At 42.6% G+C, this 21,491-nt stretch overlaps 1 protein-coding gene across 1 annotated transcript; it reads right to left on the reverse strand.

The window, feature by feature from the left end:
• Positions 1-87: 87 nt before the first annotated feature.
• Positions 88-21,352, reverse strand: LOC105014225. Its single transcript, XM_020052913.3, has 20 exons — positions 21,218-21,352; positions 18,518-18,692; positions 17,328-17,612; positions 17,015-17,166; positions 16,761-16,914; positions 15,007-15,196; positions 14,803-14,897; positions 13,924-14,110; positions 12,921-13,018; positions 12,628-12,781; positions 12,350-12,468; positions 8,735-8,896; positions 8,528-8,641; positions 8,323-8,375; positions 8,000-8,096; positions 5,946-7,779; positions 2,201-2,349; positions 1,915-1,984; positions 1,638-1,824; positions 88-1,525 (listed from the first exon to the last, which is right to left on the reverse strand). The coding sequence occupies exons 2-20, from the start codon at positions 18,621-18,623 to the stop codon at positions 1,037-1,039; spliced, it is 4,695 nt and encodes a 1,564-aa protein (XP_019908472.2). The 5' UTR covers positions 18,624-18,692; positions 21,218-21,352; the 3' UTR covers positions 88-1,036.
• Positions 21,353-21,491: the final 139 nt, after the last annotated feature.

The raw sequence follows: 21,491 nt of genomic DNA on the forward strand, positions 1-21,491 counted from the left end.
GCTTTTTGGGGGATTGTCAGATCTGGGTCAGATATCTTCTCTTTAGTTAAGAAAAAGGAAATTCCTGCACTTGAGAGATTTCACTGAACAAAGAAATTATTTATACAAGTTATTAAAAAACAACATCACCTATTATCTCAATTCAAGGCCAACCATGTTTCCGTTGGGACTTACTGGAAGTTAAGTAACCAAGCTCTGTTATCATATCTTACTTTGGTTTCAGCACAGAAGTAACAGTCAGTCTATGGTGACAGACAGAGAGAGATTGGGATACCTGAATAAGAAGTGTACAGTATTTAAGATTGCTTGGCTTATTTTGTTGCAGAATATGCAACAAATACATATTTTCCACCAGTAAACTTATAAAGTATATAAATATTTGACATTTACAGTACATAGCTATATTTTAAGTCAGTTACAGTTGCTTCTGTTTCCTATAAATGTATTTTATGCCTAAAGCATTATTAAATAACTGGCATTTGGTATTGAATCCATTGTTTTCCCTAATCATTTTCACAAATAGTAAGAAAATAGACCACAGAGCAGAAATTATAAATACATAATCTTTCAATCTTTTTTTTTTCTGACAATTATTTTTGTATGCACGTTTTATATCCGTATGATGACTTCTGCAAGATATCCCTGTGTGAGAGTTATTCTGTTAGTATATCATATATAAGCAATGATTGTCGGTCACTGCTCTTCAATTGGTGAACGTTCACAGATGACCATGATGCTCCCTTCCAATAATTCTTCAGGAGTCTGGGTGACTTGACTGACTGATGTCATTTGAAAATCTTGCTCATTTTGTACAGGTTACGCACACGGATTAAAAAATACGATGGAAACAAGTTTATTAAGTGGATGAATCCAGATAGATCCCTCGTTCATACACAAAACATTACACACAACTCGGACTATTACAATAGTCAAAGTTAGAAATGGAAAAGAGGCTGATAATCATGACTATTAAGATGTCCAACAAGTCTTGAAAGTGGAGAATACCGGGCAATATCTGGGTTGGCGTTCTAGTTACTTACTCTGGTGCGGGCCGACAGCCGATTTGGTCATGCTCCTGAAGGTGGGCCACTCGGGAGCCGAGATGGGGCCCACGACCCGTGGCTGCGTTGGCATTGATCTGGGTGGCAGCTGCCACAGTAGCCGCGGCGGCGCCAGAAGCAGGGACTGCTGGGTAGAAGTGGACGTCAACGGCGACGGTGGTGTGGCCTAGGGATACGCAGTGGGAGAGGAGGAGGGGGGCGTTGCTGTGGGAGATGCTGACGCTGTGGTGGATGGGTGTGAGGCGGGGCTCGGCTGTCTGGAGCGTCAGGGTGGAGCGCAGGCTTTCCTCGCGCTCAGGCGGAGGGGAGGGAGAGTGGGAAGTGGAGGGGGGCTCGGGGAGGACGTCGCGGCCCTGGTGTTGTCCGTGTTCCACTCCGCCACCACTCCAGTCCTCCACACACTGCAGCTGGATGCTGGGGTGAGACAGGCTGCAGCTCTTCTCTTCATCCAGGAAGGGGTCAACCTGAGGTGAAGAGGATCCAGACGGCTAGAACTACAGAAGTGGTAGCACCCAACATGGGGAATTTACATCTTGGCATGGGAGTGCTTGCAGGTTTAGTGGAACACATACTGACCATTGTTTCTTCGCTGGGTTCAGGGTAGGTCTCTGCTACGACTGAGTGCTCGGAAGTTGGTCCGGTCTCGTCGGAGGCGGGGTCTATCGTCACAGCAACTGGGCTGGGAGCAGGAGGCACGGCACGTGTATCTGACGTGTTGGGGCTCTGTTCTATCACCGCCTCCAAGTCGTCGCCCTCGAACGCCCTTTCAGAACAGAGGACACACGGTACACTGTGCATTAACCTTTAGGGGTCATCCACCACAGGAGCAGCTGTTAACAGTGCCCACAGTCACCTGTTCTCATAGGTCCTCCCAGCGGCCAGGCGTTCAGCGTGTCTGCAGGGGACGCCCATGTTCCTCGGAACTGCGGAAGATAGGGCTAATAGGATTCAATAAGAGAAATGTCTATTCATATTTTACACTAAACCTCAGAAACAAGCAATTGTTTTATTATTTTACTATTATCGATCATCAACCCAGTGGCTCTGTGATTGATTGACTTATTTTGACCCGTGAGTATTGTTTGCTGTTATTAAAGTATTAGAGGCTGTTATAGTGCAGACTGAGTCACACAGAACACCTCTAAATGCAGGAGCAGGCTCATTCTTCTGAACCAGGGAGTAGAAGGCCATGGTAATGAAGATGAATGCTAGAGACACTCCCACTCCGACCACAATGGGGATATCATGTTTCTCCAGCACCGGGAGCCATGGAGGGGGAGGCTTTACTCTGAGGGTGAAACAAAGATTATTAATAGTTATAATTCTTAACAGAAATTATAATTAGTTACAGAGGCACCATTGAGTTAAGGTGAATCTAAATACAATGCAAAATACAGACTGGTGGATATTGGGGGAGCCAGAAGCACATTAGAAAAATAAGCTGCAAAATGAGCTCTGGCTTTGATGGAGGTTTTTGCTTGATGAAAAATGTAAATGTTTTTAATGTGTGGCTGTCTGCTTGTTGAAATGTGTCTTGTTGTTTTCCTTTAGCCAAGCATTACATTTACAGGAAAGGCAAGAGAGAATTTGTTCTAAGCATGTTTTTCCTGACTAAATCAAATATTTATCTGTATTGAAGTAAACAATTAGCTATATCATTTTAGTATGTCATACTAAATAATGAAATACTATTTATAAATTGGTTTGTCTATGTATGAAATGTAAAAGCCAATTTAAATAAAGAAACCACTGCACAATGATCAGTTTCTCTGGTTTTTTACTGTTTGAGTAAAATGAACAGTTTTATTCTTTAAACTACTGACCACATTACTCCCAAATTCCTACCTTCTACCTACAAAAAAAGTATTTGTAGGTAGAAAATAACAGTTGTTCAAAATATAAACAAAAAAAAATGCTTCAAAATTCAATAGCTTGCTATTGAATATACCAATTTTGTTGTTATGTCACACTTTTCGTAGACACTATTGAATTTATAAGGACCAACTCAAACATTTGCTAAAGATTTTCAAAAAACTAAAACCTGTAGATTGTAGCCCATCCTCCCCCAAGTCCGAATATACCACTTGTTGTCATGGCACACTATTGAATTTATTTAAAAAATGATATTTTGGAAAACCAAAAAAAATAGAAAAATTCTTAATTGATACATAGAAAAGTGTGGATTGTAGTTCACCTTCACCTGATCAAAAACCCATATTTTTCGTTGTCCTAAAGTAGTTGGTTTTGACGGGCGAATATGAATGTCAATTGAATGTCCATTATAAAACTAACTTTACCTCGCTGGTGGAGCAGAGGTTTTCACAAAGTGACCACCTGATCGTTGACAGCTCGCTCTTCCCACAATTTGTCCTGCCATTCCCTACATCTGAGATTGACTGTGTGGTGAAACTATGGCCTCTAGGAAACGAGTAAAAGTTGAAGTCTGAGCTGACCACTCTACCGCCACACTGAGCTTCACACGGGTAAGACGGCCCTCTAAGATCCATCCATGAGAAGAACCTAGAGGAGGCTTTTGCTGAGACCGTCACTCTGCTGAAAATTATCATAACAACACCTATGATGACATCCGAGGCAGAGAGGAACTTTTCCAACTTGAGGGTAAAAACCTTCACTCGCAATACCATGGGACAGCCGCGACTCCACGCATTGGCCGCGTTGTCCATCGAAAGCCAGCTGATTCAGCAGCTACAGCGCATTCCCAAAGTCATCCCAGAGTTAGAACCACCGTGCCACCTTTCTCTTCAAGTGAGCCCTCAGCCTTGGTGAGTGAAAGCATATTTTATCATCCTACCTTCGTGGTGCTGCTCCATGCATTGATCATATTTTTGTGCTGGATCAATTGATATAGATGGTGATGTGTGTCTGTGTCCATTCTGATCTATTAAGATTGTTGTCATAAAATGGATCTGTATCCCTAAAAAGTTGTCTTTCTGCTTCATTGTGGCCTTCAGTGGTGTTGAGCTCATTGCTGTTCGCGTTTGGCCCTGTAGGCACATTGGTTCTGAGCTGTTTGTTGATGTGTTAAATAAACATCAGTAGCAAGAGGGAGTTTTGTACTGGTATGTATCCTACATTTTGAAATGGTTTGTGCCCCACCAATTCTTTACATATAAAAATGCCACTGAACCTAACGCTCACTGTATCCCTCTGCCAGTAAAGCCCGAATTGAACCCTTCTTTTCCTCACTCAAAGCTTTTCTTTGCAACTCTTTCATCATGCAGAATGTTTTTTTTGTTTTTTTTAATTCAAATTACCTTTGAGGTACTACTTGCACTGTTTGTACCATCCAGCGGGTCCTATTGCAAGGGGATAGTGATGACCACGGCAGTGTTTTTTATACTTTTCCTTGTTTACTGTCCACCCTTGCTGTCTTGCCAGGTGGGCTCTCGTCGCCACTGGGATGCCCTCCCTCCAATGCCTTTCGGGGGAAGAGTCACTGGCTTGTTGTTGACTCTCTGTTGCGCACTTGTGCAATTGGGCTGTATGCTGCTAGCAATACTCGGCCCTCATTCAGGGGGGTTGCGGTTGGTGGGTGTCCCTTTGGTTGATGCCTGGCAATGTGGGTGGATTGATTTCCTGCCTGTTGGGCCCTGTCCAGGGCCTCCCCTGGGTAGGGCCACAGTGTCACCGGATCCCCCCGTCTCAGTTCCAAGGTGTTACGCTGCTATATTATTGTGCTGGGGGATATGAGGGATGTACTACTAACTTTTTCTCAGTCTCCTCCAGTTTTAAATTTTAGGAGGAGATGAGGTCCTGGTCCACACCTGCGGATTACCTGGTTTGGGGGGGCCCGTTGCTGTCCTTGTCCACCTGTTCATACTTCTGACCTAGTCTAAAATCAAATAGACTCTGGATTTAGCCCAGAGAATTGTATTTATTATTCCAATTGGACTCTTAATATCTCACCCGGCACAGCCAGAAGAGGACTGGTCACCCCTCTGAGCCTGGGTCCTCTCTAGGTTTCTTCCTAAAATTTGACCTTCTTAGGGAGTTTTTCCTAGCCACTGAAATTCAACACTACTGTTGTTTGCTCCTTGGGGTTTAAGGCCGGGTGTCTCTATAAAGCACTTTGTGACAACTGCTGTTGTAAAAAGGGCTTTATAAATAACATTTGATTGATTGATTGGTTCAATTATCACCTAATCAGTACCTCATTAAGTAAAATTAGGGGTGCCTGTGTTGGAATTTAACAGACCCTGGAATAGAATGGCTGCCATGTAGAGATGCTGATTTAAAATGTAATTTAAATTAGGAGTGGTGTTATGGAAATTATTGAACACATTTGAGAAATGTCTGCTTTACTATTACCTGGTGTGTAACTCTGATCTTTGTTATGTCATAATCTGCCCAAACCAATAAGGGTATCTGTCCTTTGTTCTTCAGGAATGTGGTTGACTGCCTTTACCCCTTTGACGGTAAACACCTAGGGCAGGAAGGATAAGGTGGGGGGACATCCTGCTCCTTGGGTAAAACTTAAGACTGTATTTTCCTCAGAGATTCCTCAGAGAGGAATTCTGTAAGCTTTTGACGAGTCTCTCTATTTGCAAATAAACTGATAATTATCCCAAGAGAATTCTGTACCTACTCTTTTAAGAGTTCCTATCGATGGAATTACCATCACAGTTGTCTCTTAATTTTTCCAGAACAGTATATACAGTACCAGTCCAAACTTTTGACTGGTATGGTAAATGTAGGCCTTCAAATTTTCACTAAGGTCTACTGGAGCATTCCTCCTCTTTGACCACTGTCCACATAGCACACAATCAAAAAACACTACCCATAATGAGTATTGTCTGTGGTATTAGCAGGATAAACATCCATTGAGTTTCCCCCTTCCTGCCATGGTAGTGCATAGTTCCCTACCTTGAGTCCTCGCTGGTCCTCATGGGGGACTGGGAGGTGTTCCTCTTCAGCCACTCTGTGGGCTCTGTGTCAGTGGGCCTGGTTGTTTCTGCTGGATGATCTGGATTAGCAGGATAGCTCACATTCTGCCTCAGTGGCTCTGGGGTGGCTGTATAGGGGACACTACGGCCCTGGGGATCACGTGTGAGCCTGTAGTTAGCCTGGGTTTGTGATAGTTCAGGCTGTGTTTGGGAGGTTTGAGGCTGAGTTTGTGTAGGTTTAGGCTGGTTTGGTAATTGTTCAAACTTGTTTTGTGATGGTTCAGGTTGGTTTTGTGATTGTTCAGACTGGTTTTGTGAGGGTTTGGTTAGGGTTTCTAATGTTTTAGACTGGATCCGTGTAGGTTCTGGCAGTGTTTGTGTATGTTCTGGCTGTGTTTGTGAAGGTTGAAGCGGTGTTGGGGATAGTTGAGGCTGAGGTTGTGATGGCTGTCCTTGGTCTGGTTCTGTCTGGGTTTGTGTTTGTGGCTGGGTTTGGTGTGGTTTATGCTGGGGTTGGGATGGTTGTGGCTGCGTTTGGTGTAGTTGAGACTGGGTTTGTGATGGTTGCGCCTGGGTTTGGTGTGTTTGAGGCTGGTTTTGAGATGGTTGTGGCTGGGTTTGGTGTAGTTGAGACTGTTGTGATGGTTGTGGCTGGGTTTGGTATGGTTGAGAATGGGGTTGTGATGGTTGAGGCTGGTTTTGGTGTGGTTGAGAATGGGGTTGTGATTGTTGTGGCTGGTTTTGGTGTGGTTGAGAATGGGTTTGTGATGGTTGAGGCTGGTTTTGGTGTGGTTGAGAATGGGTTTGTGATGGTTGAGGCTGGTTTTGGTGTGGTTGAGAATGGGGTTGTGATGGTTGTGGCTGGGTTTGGTGTGGTTGAGGCAGCGTGTGTGATGGTTGCGGCTGGGTTTGGTGTGTTTGAAGCTGGTTTTGAGATGGTTGTGGCTGGGTTTGATGTAATTGAGATTGTTGTGGCTGGGTTTGGAATGGTTTATGGTGGGGTTGTGATGGTTGAGGCTGGTTTTGGTGTGGTTGAGAAGGGGGTTGTGATGTTTGTGGCTGGATTTGGTGTGGTTTTGGCTGTGGTTGTGATGGTTGAGTCTGGGTTGGGTGTTGTTGTCTATTTATTTTCAAGACTGAAAACTGGGTGAGGGGGCTAGGATGCTGGATAGGTGGGTCTAAAAGAGGACTTTGAGTTACAGAACGGTGATTTTGAGTAATTGAGTCGAAATGCAGGGTTGGGGTGAGTAGAAACGGAGTCACCGGTTCTCTTGGTTGGGAAAGGGAATCATTGCTTTGGTCTAAAGAGTGGGTAGAAGGATGCTGAAGTGAGACCAGAGACTTGGTAAGATTGACGATGGGATTAATGGGCTGGTCAGTGACTTGATAAAGGATATGCATGATTGATGGCTGATTGTCGATGCTTGGGGATCCAAACTGTGGAAAGACATATTGTCTTTGTGGGAAAGAATCCTGGCTTGTAACTGGGGGTAGGTTGTATGCCAATGTTGTCGGGGGAAGGATTACTTGAAGCCGTCTGAGTAACTCTAAAGGTTGATACAGAGGTGGCGGTGGAGGTGGGAGTAGGGGTTGTAGGACTGGAGGATGGATCTGTGTGACTGCACGCTGAGTTGAATTGGCTGAGTCCAATAGGAGGTGAGAATGAAGGTCAGTTGGCCCCAGGTGTCTTGTCTGTCCTCCAAAGAGACCTGTTAATCCTGAAGCTGACTGCCTGAGAGATCCGAGCAGTCTTAAAGTGTCTAGAGTAGACGCTGGGGTGAGGTCTTTGCTTGAGTTTCTTGGAGATGCCCTGACTGAAAACAGAAAATAATTTAAATAATTGTATTAAAAAACAATGCATTTTAAAAGGAAACTTACCAAGAATAGCATTGCTTTTGCTGGGTTTCTAGGCTCAGTGGTTAAGATGAAAATCTAAAGCAGCACATTACTCAAGAATACTGCTGGTGCTTGTAAATACTTCAAAAGGCAGTTAGACTTGCCTCTGCTTGATACTATGTTTCTGACTGTACACACCTGAACCTTTTCCCTGCAGTGGAACATTTGACTGGGTCGTTTCAATTCTCTGAACTGTAGGCAAGGGAGTCCTCTGCTCTGCTTCATGGTTTGTAACCTGCAATTTGTTAAAAAAGGTATTTGCCAGATTCATGAAATTTGGCATTAGAAATACATAAAACACTAAGCCACTGAAAACCGTCTCAAAGCAAAAAGGATGTGACACATGATTTTATACTACACAGTGGTAGACTACAAACAATGGCAGACTACAAACAATGGCAGACTACAAACAATGCAAGACAATTCAGCAGAAGTTTCACATCAACCACATTATTACTCACTGAATATAAACTCTGGCTGTGCTGCTTGTCTCTATCAGCTGTATTATCTTTTGCTGAATATAGAGAAGATAACAATGAGCAGAGGAAGGTTGTCAGTGTACATGCTTTTGTCTGCAAGGATTTTACTATCCTGTTGGGGTTATAATAATACAAATACTTTTTTTGTGGGGGGGGGGTATTCTGTAGTTCAAGATATCATTAATACCAGAGATGGTGAGCATGACTGTTCTCTGCTGTCTTCCCGCTCTGTTCTCAGCAGTACAGTGGTAGTCCCCAGCATCAGACACCTCAATATTGGAGATATGCAGAGCCCCATCATCTATCACACATGAAGGCCAAAGGTCACACGTTCACCAAGCCTCTCCTTACTTTCCTTACCGCCCTGTTTCTGACAGATCTGTCACCGGCTCACCGTCGACATGCCTTTTCGGGGTTCGGATGATGGAGGCCTGGGAGTGTCCCCGGGTCCAGATGTACCTGATGGGGACCTCCCCCACTGCCCTGCATGGCATGACCACCGAGGACCCCTCTGAGCTCCTGACTGCACCCGTGAAGAACACTATGATGGGGCTTACTGAGCCCGGGAGTGAGGGGGGGAGAGAGAGAGCCCCACATCATATAATCAACTTACTATATTTAGATTATAAGCGCCTCGACCACGCATGCGCCTGATCTTCCTGTCCAGGTAATGTGATACATGTCAACTTTATTTATTTATCAATACATGAATACATTTTTAGGAGGAAAAACACCATTCATATTTGGTATTTAGACGTTTACAACCCCCATTTCACAAAATCATTGGGACGCTGGGTAAAATGTAAAGAAAAACAGAATGCAGTGATGTGCAAATTGTTTAAACCCTATGGGCCGGTTTCACAGACACTGATTATGCCTAGTCTAGGACAAACAAAACAAGTTCAATAGAAAACTCCTTTGAGCTTGTTATTTTAGTCCTAGACTAGGCTTAATCTGTGTCTGTGAAACCGGCCCTATATTCAATAGAATATAGTACAAAGAAAACTTATCAAATGTTGAAACTGAGACATTTTATTGTTTCTTGAAAAATATATGCCCTCTTTGAATTTGATGCCAGCAACACATTTAAAAAAAAAAGCTGGGACAGGGTGAACAAAAAAATGGAAAAGTAATGCTAAGAAAAAAAAACCTGGTTGAATATCTCAACTAATTAGGACAACTGGCTACAGGTCAGTAACATGACTGGGTATAACAATAGCATCCCAGAGAAGATGGGTCTGTCAGAAGTGAAGATGGGAAAGGGTTCACCACTCTATGAAAGAGTGATCATTAAAAGTGCAAAGGTTTAAGGTAACAATTCAACGTAAAATTGTACAGAGTTAGGGGATTTCATCATCTATGGTACATAAAATTATTAAAAGAAATTTCTGAAAATCAGTATTGGATGGCCATAATCTCTCTTCATTAAAACCAAACATGATTTTGTTGTGGAAATCACTGCATGGGCCCAGGAACACTTCCCAAAACCATTGTCTGTGATTACAGTATGTTGCTGCATCCACAAATGCAAGGTAAAACCCTACCATGCAAAGAAGAAACCAGAAACAAGATCCAGAAACACCATCGCCTTATCTGGGCCCAAACTCATTTAAGAAGTGGAAAACCATCCTGTGGTCTGACAAATCAAAATTTTAAATACATTTTGGGAATCACAGACGCCACTTCCTCTGGCCTAAAGTGGAGAGGGACCATCCAGCTTCTTATCAGTGCACAGTTCAAATGCCAACATCTGTGATGTTATGGGGGTGCATTAGTGCAGATGGCATGGGACTTGCACATCTGGGACGCCATCATTAATGCTGGACAATGTACTCATGTTTTGGAGCAACATATGCTGTCATCCAGACAACATCTTTTTCAGGGAAGGCCTTGCTTATTTCAGCAAGACAATGCCAAACCACGTTCTGCATGTATTACAACAGCATGGCTCCATAGTAAAAGAGTCTGGGAGCTAAACAGTCCTACCTGCAGTCCAGACCTGTCACCCATTAAAAACATTTGGCACATTATGAAACGAAAAATATGACAAAGGAGACCCTGAACTGTTGAGCACCTGAAATCCTATATCAAGCAAAAATGGGAAAATATTTCTCTTTCAAAACTACAGCAATTGATCTCCTCGGTTCCCGAACGCATACAGAGTATTGTTTAAAAAAGAAGAGAAACATGTTGTTGGCATTCAATTCAAAATAGTGTTGTTTTTTTTTCAAAAACAATAAAATGTCTCAGTTTCAACATTTGATATGTTGTCTTCTGCATTTATTTGCTTTTTACGCAGAGTCCCAGCTTTTTTGGGTTGTATTATACATACATAGTTTTATTCAAGTAAACACAAACCTTTTAAGTGATAAGTATGGATTGGTCTGAAGCCGAGAGACTATTTACATGAGCAGAATACAGCCTAATCCACCTATGCTTTTCCAAGATTTTCCAGCACAGAGCTTTGCTCAACTACTGTAATTGGTCTATTGTACCTCTAACACTGTGTAGGCAGAATGCTTAGGATTCAAACCTTCTCAAAAAATGTAATACATAGAGAAAGTGCTCCCACAATAATGAATACAAGTCGAATTGGATTCTTTAAATACCATACTGAAAATGTCCTATCCCATTACATTTTAAAGCATTTTTATTATATACAACTTTTACACTTATAGCCAAGCTTGATTAAGTTGTTTGCCTTAAGGAACTCTCAGGTGTGCTGCCAAACCTTACCCAGTGGGGATAGTAAAAAAAAAAATTACAAGTGGAATACACATTGAGTTTTGACTGGAGCACCAGTGCATTGCTGCATTCAGAATTAGCTAGTGTCACCATTGAGGGTCATACATCCCAGCTTATTCTATCATGTTCGCGTTCTTCTCAGAATGACTGCCATGTACAAGTATGCATCACTATACCACATCCTCCTTCTCAGAAACAGGGCATGAGTTTGTGTTTGTGGCCGAATCATTGACAACGCAGAAATCTGCTTGTTTCTACCTCAAATAAAATACCTATTTTATTTTTCTGTATTTTGCAGTTTTGTGACTCTTAAAGGGGCACAGATAAATGAGTCATCAAGACTAAAGGAGTATGAAAACATTACTGTTTTTTATATAAAACCTATTTTAATCTTAAGTAGAAAATGTGTCTACAGTACATATTCATTTGTCAGAGAACTGTATTGATCAGCACCAGGCCCGGCGCCACTGGGGGGGGGGGGCAAAACAGGGCATTGCCCCTCCAGATAGAATCTGTGCCCCTCAACATTTGTTTTCCCCATAAACACTGCAAATATGCACTTGTTTTGACCAACCTGTTTTTCGAAATATTATATTAATAGCAGGACAATGAGTATTCACGTAGCTGTTTGATAATGTTGGAATCCTAAGCGATCTGCCAAAACAATGTTGAAGTGCAATAGATCAACATAGATACTATAGTAAGTGAACACTGCTAAAACCTATGGTAGGTCATGGCAGTGTGGTACTCATGTGAATTTCCTTCCATGTTTTGGTCTTAAGACCGATCAATACTTCTCACTTAAAACATCAAGTCTGTAATTGGTAAACTACCATCAAAACGTCTGGGCTTGTTGCTGTAACATCAACCAGTTTATTTATTTCTGTCCAATTTCCATTCCTGGGTTGGCTTTGGTTGGCTTAGTCACTTGCCTGAGCCATTTCGGTATTAGCATGGGGACTCACCCAAAACATCCCCTCTAAAAACTCCACAGCCATGTCCTTGTGGGCTATACGCATGTTAATATCAAAACACTTTGCAATGAATAAGGCGTATAATTTGGAGACTGTGTACTTCCTGTTTTGCCATTGTTTTAGGTGGTTTGAGTGTGTTGTGTATCACCAAGTAAGTGGATTCATACATTTATTCAGAACATGTTGTCTTTTTGTCTTAGATGTTAGGTTAATAAGGAGCTTCAATTGATCTTAAATATTACTATCATACCAAATGAAATGTGTCTACTGTACTGGGTGAGGTTAGTTACCAGCGACACGTAGAGTAGCTTTTCTCTGGTCATGCCCCACAGTGTTGGAGGCTTCACAGGTGTAAGTGCCCTCATCATAGCTCCTGACAGACTGGATGGAAAGGGTAGCATTTCTTACCCTGAGAGCGGAGAAGCAGGTCATTCATCACAACAACAAGATTAGTGGTGTCCTATCTGATTAACCAAGTGAGAGGGTCCTGACAGAACACGATGGAAGTGATCAACAGCACAAGACCGTGTTCAGCCTCATAAAGCCCCCTTGTCAACCCTGAACCTACCCCACAAGGATCTTTCCACCCGTCTGCGTGGAGCGTCCCTGTTTGGACCAGGTGATGGAGGGGAGAGGCAGTCCCCAGACCTGGCAGTGGAACACCACCGTGGCCCCTACAGGGACAGTCACCACCGGGGGCCACAGCCTCACAGAAGGGGGGTCTGGCAGGGGGTGAAGAGGGGGAGGAGGAGGAAGCTGGTGAGCACGCTGCTACTCCACCCACAGAGGAGGTATATCTGAGACACATGAACTGAGACTTGGATGTGCATGTATGAAGGGAAATGTGTTACTGTAACCCACCCAGAACGGTGAGTCGGGCTGTTCTGGAGTTCACAAAACGGTTCAGGTGTACATCGAATGCTCTGCAGAAGTACACTCCGCTGTCTGTGTCGTGGACACTGGGGGGAAAAAAGACCTTCGACCTGACTGGTACAGTATGAATGGAGGACTAGAATAATAAAGAACAATAATCATACATATACTGAATGATGTACAGTATATACTGTGTTTTTACATGTACAGGTGCTGGTCATATAATTAGAATATCATCAAAAAGTTGATTTATATGAGTAATTCCATTCAAAAAGTGAAACTTGTATATTATATTCATTACACACAGACTGATATATTTCAAATGTTTATTTCTTTTAATTGTGATGAGTATAACTGACAACTAATGAAAATCCCAAATTCTGACGCTGTGTCTTGTTCAAGAGCGGCTTGACACAAGGAATGCGACAGCTGAAACCCAAGTCTTGCATACGTCTGTGCGTGGTTGGTGCGGTTACCCCTATTGCTTGTACACTTTTTTTCTACCACATCTTTTCCTTCCCTTTGCCTTTCTATAAATGTGCTTAGACACAGAGCTCTGTGAACAGCCAGCCTCTTTAGCAATGACCTTTTGTGTCTTGCCCTCCTTGTGCAAGTTGTCAATGGTTGGACAGCTGTCAAGTCAGCAGTCTTCCCCATGATTGTGTAACCTACAGAACTAGACTGAGAGACCATTTAAAGGCCTTTGCAGGTGTTTTGAGTTAATTAGCTGATTAGAGTGTGGCACCAAGTGTTTTCAAATTTTCTGAGATACTGAATTTGGGGTTTTCATTAGTTGTCAGTTATAATCATCAAAATTAAAAGGAATAAACACTCGAAATGTATCAGTCTGCGTGGAATTAATGTATACATTATACAAGTTTCACTTTTTGAATGGAATTACTGAAATAAATAAACTTTTTGATGATATTCTAATTGAATGACCAGCACCTTTATCTTAGTACATGCACACAGGCACAGCACGCCCGCACACCTGCGGAAGATGAGGTCTCCATTGCGCCTGACAGTGAAGTGTGTCCTGGGAGTGAGGGGGCGGTTGTTTTTGAACCAGGACACCGGGCTTGGAGCCCTACTGTAGGGAGGTCTACAAACTAGAGTAACCGGCTCCCCTTTCCTCACCGTCCGGTTTGCAGGCTGCTGGACGAAGCTCCGCCCCCTCACTGGGGAGAGGAAGGGAATGACGGCACAGATGTCAGCCTGTTGCAAGTCATTTCAAATGCGTACAAAGGCTTTTGGAGTTGGTCATTTCAAATGCGTACAAAGGCTTTTGGAGTTGGTCATTTCAAATGCGTACAAAGGCTTTTGGAGTTGGTCATTTCAAATGCGTACAAAGGCTTTTGGAGTTGGTCATTTCAAATGCGTACAAAGGCTTTTGGAGTTGGTCATTTCAAATGCGTACAAAGGCTTTTGGAGTTGGTCATTTCAAATGCGTACAAAGGCTTTTGGAGTTGGTCATTTCAAATGCGTACAAAGGCTTTTGGAGTTGGTCATTTCAAATGCGTACAAAGGCTTTTGGAGTTGGTCATTTCAAATGCGTACAAAGGCTTTTGGAGTTGGTCATTTCAAATGGATGATTTGAATTCTCTTTCCTCAGTATATAGTAACCCTACAAAAATGAACACTAATAAAAAAATATATTTATAGTTTTAATTTCCTTTTGCTGCAAGTTTTCGGCCGTGGCAAATTAAGATCTTACACCTTTATTTCTATGCTGTATGTGCCATGCATTTAACTTATAAATGCTGAATCTGGGACTGTTGAAAATAACACTTCCCTTTTCTTCAGTAAACATTCATGTTTTGGTTTAATATTTAAATTGGATTGATAACAACCAGAGCATGGTATACCATACCTGCTGGAAGGAGGAAAGCGGTCTGAGACCTGACCATCTCCCTGTCGTTCCAGGCCTCACAGTAGTAGGAACCTTCATCTCCCTCAGACACGTTCCTGGGAATGAGGAGAGCAGAACATCCCTTTCATCCCTGCTCACCTTTTACATGTGTCTTAAAGATTTCAAAACGTTGACAACGTTATAGCGCCACGGAGATCTCCCCACCTGAAGACCAGTAACTGTCCCCTGTCCTGCAGACTGACCCCAGAGCCGTTCGTCAGGAGACGGCTATCTTTGAACCACTGCACGGTGGCCGCTGGGAAACCTCGGACAGCGCAATGCATGGAGGCCTCTGTCTCTATGGCGACAGTGATGTTGTCAGGGCCCTCGGTGATCTGCAGCCTAGTCGGGACCCCTGCAGACACGGTAGGGACACACAGATGGATGACAAATTAAACCGGAAACCTGAATAATTGAGCGGAGGAACAAAACAAATGCAGATGCTTCTATACAGGTGGACTGCAGGTTACAATTAAACGCTTAGCATCCTGTCATGCTCTGTGGCATGTATAGAAACTCTGACCAGGCCCTGTTGGTCTTGATTCTGGATTTAGATGGCAAGAGGAAACCATCTAAGTGACTTTGAAATTAGGTTCACTATTGGGTCTCAATTCTCAGGGCATGATGGGTCACCAAATGATTTGATGAGGAGGAAAATTATGTGGATCATATGCTATGGCCTGCGCAGTCGCCACATCTCAACCCAGTGGAACACTTATGTTAGATTTTGGATTGAGAGACTCGTAGAATCTATGCCAAGGCACATTGAAGCCATTCTGGCGGCTCGTAGTGGCCCAACAACACCTTACTGAGATACTATATGTTGGAGTTCCCTTCAATTTGTCACCCATCTACAGATTTTATCCACATTCTATTTGGATGTTGGTCCACCACCTCAAGCACAAGATGTTTGTGTAGATTCTGCCATACATTTCTGATTGGGATATACTTTAAAGACAGTATAGTGACAACATCCTCAATACATCTCTTAATAGAACTGATGATAGGTTCACTGAAGCCATCAATGATTTCCGCAAAGGCTTGTCCCCAAACAGTCAGGTAAAATGGATACTGAATGCTCAGACCAGCGCTGTGAAATCCTTAGGGAGGAATCATCAGGAAGGGGTGTGGTCAGAGTGAGGAAATGAGAGGAAGTGCAGGGAAGGGCCTTGTAGCAGTTCCAAAAAATATATTAAGAGTAAGCAAGTGTATTCACTCCACGTGTTGAACATGGTAAAGTTGGGGAGCACCTTGCTCAAAATCCACCCGTTAAAGTTTCTAGTAAAAACAAAAGTAGCCCCAAGGGACCCAGTTTCTAAATTCCTTCAGCATGTAACAGGTGCTACATTTTAGTGTGTACTATATCAGCTCATTCTTTTGACATTGTCATGATTATCAAACCATGATTTGTTAACTACGAAAAAATCTGCCTCCCTGTTTTTACACATGAGAAACAGGCAGCTGGACAACATTCTGCAAAGCAAAGATAATTACACCCCACTGAAAGGAGATTGTTGACCTGACCTAGTCAATTTTGTATCTAGAGATTGGAAATGTGAGGAGAGCTTGGAAGCAGTAGTTAATGAGTTTCCTGAGCCTGACTATCCTTCCTCTTCTCCAGCATCTACATTTGGGAACAGACTTATGTCCATTAGTTTATGTCAACTATAGGACATAATAATACCAGAGATGATTAGAGAAAATAATGTAAGATAGAAAACTATCCAACATGAAAATAAGCCTAGACCGGAAAAGTTTTCCAGGAGTCAAAAGCAGAGAATTCACGTAGGTAGCATCTTGTGTATGATAAAGAAACAGACTGGCATTAATGGAAGTTCCGTCTTCCATGGTGTTCTGGAAGGATAAGGATAGAGGTGGAACAGGGAGTAGGGCAGAGGTTGTACAGTAAGTTGTCTCACCTTGTATTGTGAGTGTAGCTGCCTTGCTCTCCTGGCTGGTGTTCAGTAAAGGGTTGTGTGTGACACAGATGTACTCCCCCTGGTCCTCGATTGAAACGTTAGAGATGTGAAGAGTGCCCGATGTCTTCCTCTGGTTACCACCACCATATTGGCCCTGGAGAAACACAGTCGTTAGACATAATACTCAGATTAAAAAATCACAAATAAGACATATGATAAAATCTGTGCATTAACAGACTAATGCATTCGATAACCTGAATCTGGGTGCCTTTGGTGAAGGGGATGTTGTCTTTGAGCCAGGTGATGTCGGCAGGGGGTGAGCTGTCCCCAGAGACGCACTGAAGAAATACTGCCTGACCCTCACTGACCGTCTGAGATGGAGGACTGAAGAACACCTTGTCCAGATCTAATAGCAGAAGCACACAGTATGAAATAAAAAATGAAACACATCTATGCTTGTCTTACCTCTGAGACAGAGGTCACAACAGCCAGATATCAGCATTTGTTTTAAGATTCTATACTGTATTATTTCAGCAGAGGCCTAAATAAGTCAAAAGGACAGCATACCAGCTATCATCACTTGGACAACAGTGCTGATCTTTTTGGCTCCGCTTCCACCATAACAGGCATAACTCCCTAGGTCTCTCTCCCTCAGCTTGGGAAAGAACAGAGTTCCGTTGTCCATTTGGTGGATCCCATTGTCAGGATCCGGGCCCAGTGCAGCTGGCTCTCTGTTGGCCCTCCCCCATCTAACAGACAGCGCCCTCTGGCTGCTGGAGTCATACACTGCACAGTGCAGTGAGAGGGGAGCACCCAGCATGCCAACGCCATCCTCTGGACGGGTGGAAAACACTAACCACAAACATAAGTGTATGACACAAACCATAGAGAGAGAGAGAAAACAATGGGCAGGAAATTGACAAACTGTATTCTGCAGTGGTGTAGCGTGATAACGCTGGGCCGTGATGCAAATAAATATACACAACAAAATTGAATATACAGGCCAAGAACAGGCCCCCGCCTGCTCTGCCCATAGCTACGCCACTGGTATTCTGTGCTTTTGCTGTTAAGGGGTGATCCTGTTTTGTTAAATTAAGCGACAGACATCTCTGCTTGTCTTTAACACCTTGTGGTAAAGGATATTACACATTATGAATTGCATAATTGTAATAGTTTACTTCAAAACATTAGATGTAGTCATTGACAGTGATGAATCCAGTAAAGGGGAGTATGTTTTTTTTCAGTTATTGGTCCCCAGAATATGTTCAACATTCACATACATTTAAAAAATATATACCTAATCAGCGAATATGTTTTAAAAATGTAATCTATTTGGGGATGGAGAGAAATCACTGAATATGTTGCTAGGAGACTGAAGCTAAAGAATACTTTTTTTAAAAGCCTTTTGTCACATTATACATGAGGTCTGAACATTTGCATAGGGAAAACAGCTCTCTGTCAATGCAGAAATCATGAAGGTTTATCAGTGTTTAATAGATATTGTGAAGTTCAACCAGCGTTTAATTGATTGTAACATAATTAACTTGTATTATCAGTGTCAATTAAGGAGGGACCTATAAATGATTATGTCTGTTCTGTTAATATCAAAACTAACCCTATGGATTCATTGTGCAGCAACCAGTTTAAACCATAATAACACATGCAATCATTTAGTGATAGCATGCCCATGAGCCCATTTGGCTCCATTTAATAACATGACAGCATCAAAAGCGCCATTCCGTGGACCTCTCACTCACCCAGGTCTGACAGTGCTGGTTGACCGTGAAGAGACCAAAAGAGAATGAGCAGCCAAAGGTAAGAGGTCATAGGAGGGGCTCCACAGACAATCACGAAGTCCAGCATTCTACAGCAGCGCTCCACCTGACACTGGGGTCCAGAGAGGCGTGTCCATGGCACCTGCGGTATCCGTTCCTTGATAATCGGTGAGACCATCGTTTATGTTATTGCATTTACTTTTAGTCACGGAGCAGAATCGTCATATGTGGTTATACGAGTAGGTTTGAAAGAGGCAGCTTGATTGTTTGACCAATCAGGGGCTCTGATTTTTATCCTGTTATACTATGTATTAACCTGTGTAATTAAATGGTTCATGTTATTTTTGCATCCAAAGGGTTTGCCAATCTTGATTCACTATTGCAGTTTTCTCAGTGGCCTATTGAAGAAAGAGCCAACTTATCAAAACCCTCGTTTATCCTTTTCACTTTTCTCGCTCTCTCTTTCTCTTTCTAATTCCTATTTTGGTTGGGTCACTTGTGTGTTTCAGTGGTGCCGCGGTAGCAGTGGAGTATTGTCTACTGCTGGCCTCTTTACTCTCTTCAATGAGGCAGCCACTTTATCCTCTAGCTCAGCAGTAGCCCCTCCACTCAATGTAGGTGACATGAAAAGGCCTGCGGGGCTTTGTACTGTGAAGATCAGTTATCAACATGGGCTTTCATGCTCACCTCAACATGGCCATGTAAGGATAAAATGACTATCATGTGATGTGATACATTTTGTACTAATAGAGACATGTGTTTCACAGGCGTGTCATTACAGCACTGAAGAGGCGGGTGTAGGTAAGGTAACCTTCCCACATGTATTTCCTCTCAAAGTCTAGTTTGGAGAAGAGTGATATGATGTGATATGGATCACTGTAAAGCATTGTGGGTTGGAGGGTCTTATAGTACAGAGTGGGGAGATGCCTGAACCCTGGGGAAAGTATCTTTCCAAATTCAAAATCATTGAATGATAAATTCTTCTCAGAGTACATCTGATCGTATACCCTTTTGGAGAGCATGAAACAACAAACTTCACATGAAAAACTTCAATTAAAGAGAGTGTGGCTAGATCATTTGTTTCTGTACAGTTCCGAATTCACCCTGCTGCTGCCATCATCAGTCAAATCAGTAAAGACATGTGAACCAGTTCCAGTTGCAGCCATACATGCCCAAGTCATAATACCACATCCACCATGTTTCACAGATTAGGTGGTATGTTTTGTAGTAGTTCCTTTCGTTGTCCACAATTTCCTCTTTCCAATACTCTGGTATAGGTTAATAAGACTGTTTCAGTACTTTAAAGGGATTTGTTATGTACTTTCTAGAAAAAATGTAAGCTGGCTTTTCTGATCTTCCGGTTTATCAGTAGTTGGCATCTTCTGGTAAACCCTCTGAGGTTGTGCTGCTGTAGTCTTCTCTTAATGGTACTATTCAACACATCTATGTATACATTCTGGAGAGTTTTCTTGATCTGTTTGCCAGTTTGAATGGATTCTCTTTTTACAAGTATTCTTCAGCCAACCGTTACAACGGTCTTCGATGGTCTACCAGGTTATTTGCTATTGAAGAGCTCACCAATGCATTCTTGCTTAACAATGTACCAAACAGTTCATTTAACCACAACTAATGTTTTTTCAGTGGCTGTGATATAATCAGGTTTTTCAGTCTCACGATGGCCTGCTTTTATGGCACTGACACCTTTTTTGAGAGAGAGACTACAGCAACAGACTCCAAAGACAAATGCTACACTTAGAATCCCCTCTAGACCTACTGGTAGTTGTATTCTGCATGAACTAACAATGCAATGACACACACCTGGGTTCACAATTTATGGAGGAGAATTGCCTTGACTTCAAGCTAACAGTCTCCTTCTCATTGTTCCATTTCAAATCTAATGTGCTCCAATACAGAGGCCAGGGAACACAACCTGTGTCACAGTCCAAATGCTTTTGGGCTGCACTTTAAATGACTTGCACAGTGACCATTGAATGTGGTCCCAATTGTCCTGGCTGCTGGCTGGTAGTGGAAGTGCTTGCTAGTGGCATGTAAATGGGCACTTTAGGGCCTGACTCATCTAGCTTGGATAGCAGAATCTGCGGGTGGGTACGCTAACAGCTATCCGCTGAGAGCCTGGGGGTGTATGTTTGTTTTGGTCTCACAACAGACCCTTTACCCTCTAAGCAGTTTAGCAAGTCATTAAGATTTTATTTAATCTCTCACTCAAGCGTCTCACTCATCACTCGTTCCTGTAAGAGTTTCTCTGTTTCTGGTTTCTGATATTTTGCCTTATAGATATGCTTTATTTTTCAGCTGCATTTTTTTCTAAAAGATTAATTATTGGAATATTTGTTTTAGAAAATATGTGATTTCTGGTTATATTAAAAAGACACATGAGGACAGTGATTGTCAATTTAATGAATCGTTATAACCAGAATCGTGACCACCTACTGTCATAGCACATTATTGAATATTAATGCAACAAGCCCCATCGCAACACGGCTATCCCTGGAACTCACACAATTTCTAAAACCTATTCAAACGAATGCAGAATTCATTGCAATAGTTTCCTAATTTAGCAACAACAACAAAAATGCTACAACTACAAAATCCTTTTTTTTTTTTTACAAGTTATAACAGAATGAAATACAATATAATGATGCATCCAGTGATACACTTTACCTTCAGCCAGTAAATCTCTCTCGCTCCCTCCAGGTTGTACAGACCCTCGGCTTGTCTGCAGCAGATGCTTAGGTTCCAGGTGGAAAGGACCAGCCACGCGCACCTCCACGTGCACGGACGCAGACACACTAACACACCCACTCACTAACACACCTACCCACTCATACATAAACACCCACACAATGGCTTAGAGCGTAATCCAATCATAGACATGATAAAGAACAAACCCTCTTCACGCGCAAGTAGATCCAAAATATTCCACCACTTACAATAA

The sequence above is a fragment of the Esox lucius genome, chromosome 13 (assembly GCF_011004845.1).
Source record: "Esox lucius isolate fEsoLuc1 chromosome 13, fEsoLuc1.pri, whole genome shotgun sequence".
Classification (NCBI taxonomy): Eukaryota; Metazoa; Chordata; class Actinopteri; order Esociformes; family Esocidae; genus Esox; species Esox lucius.

Coding starts and splice junctions, on each gene's coding strand:
- LOC105014225 (XM_020052913.3), bottom strand. CDS start 18,623: ATGCTGGACTTCGTGATTGTCTGTGGAGCCCCTCCTATGACCTCTTAC. Junction 15,197..16,760: donor AGCTACACTCACAATACAAG/GTGAGACAACTT, acceptor CCGTGTCTGCAG/GGGTCCCGACTAGGCTGCAG. Junction 13,019..13,923: donor GGAGACCTCATCTTCCGCAG/GTGTGCGGGCGT, acceptor TTTTCCCCCCAG/TGTCCACGACACAGACAGCG.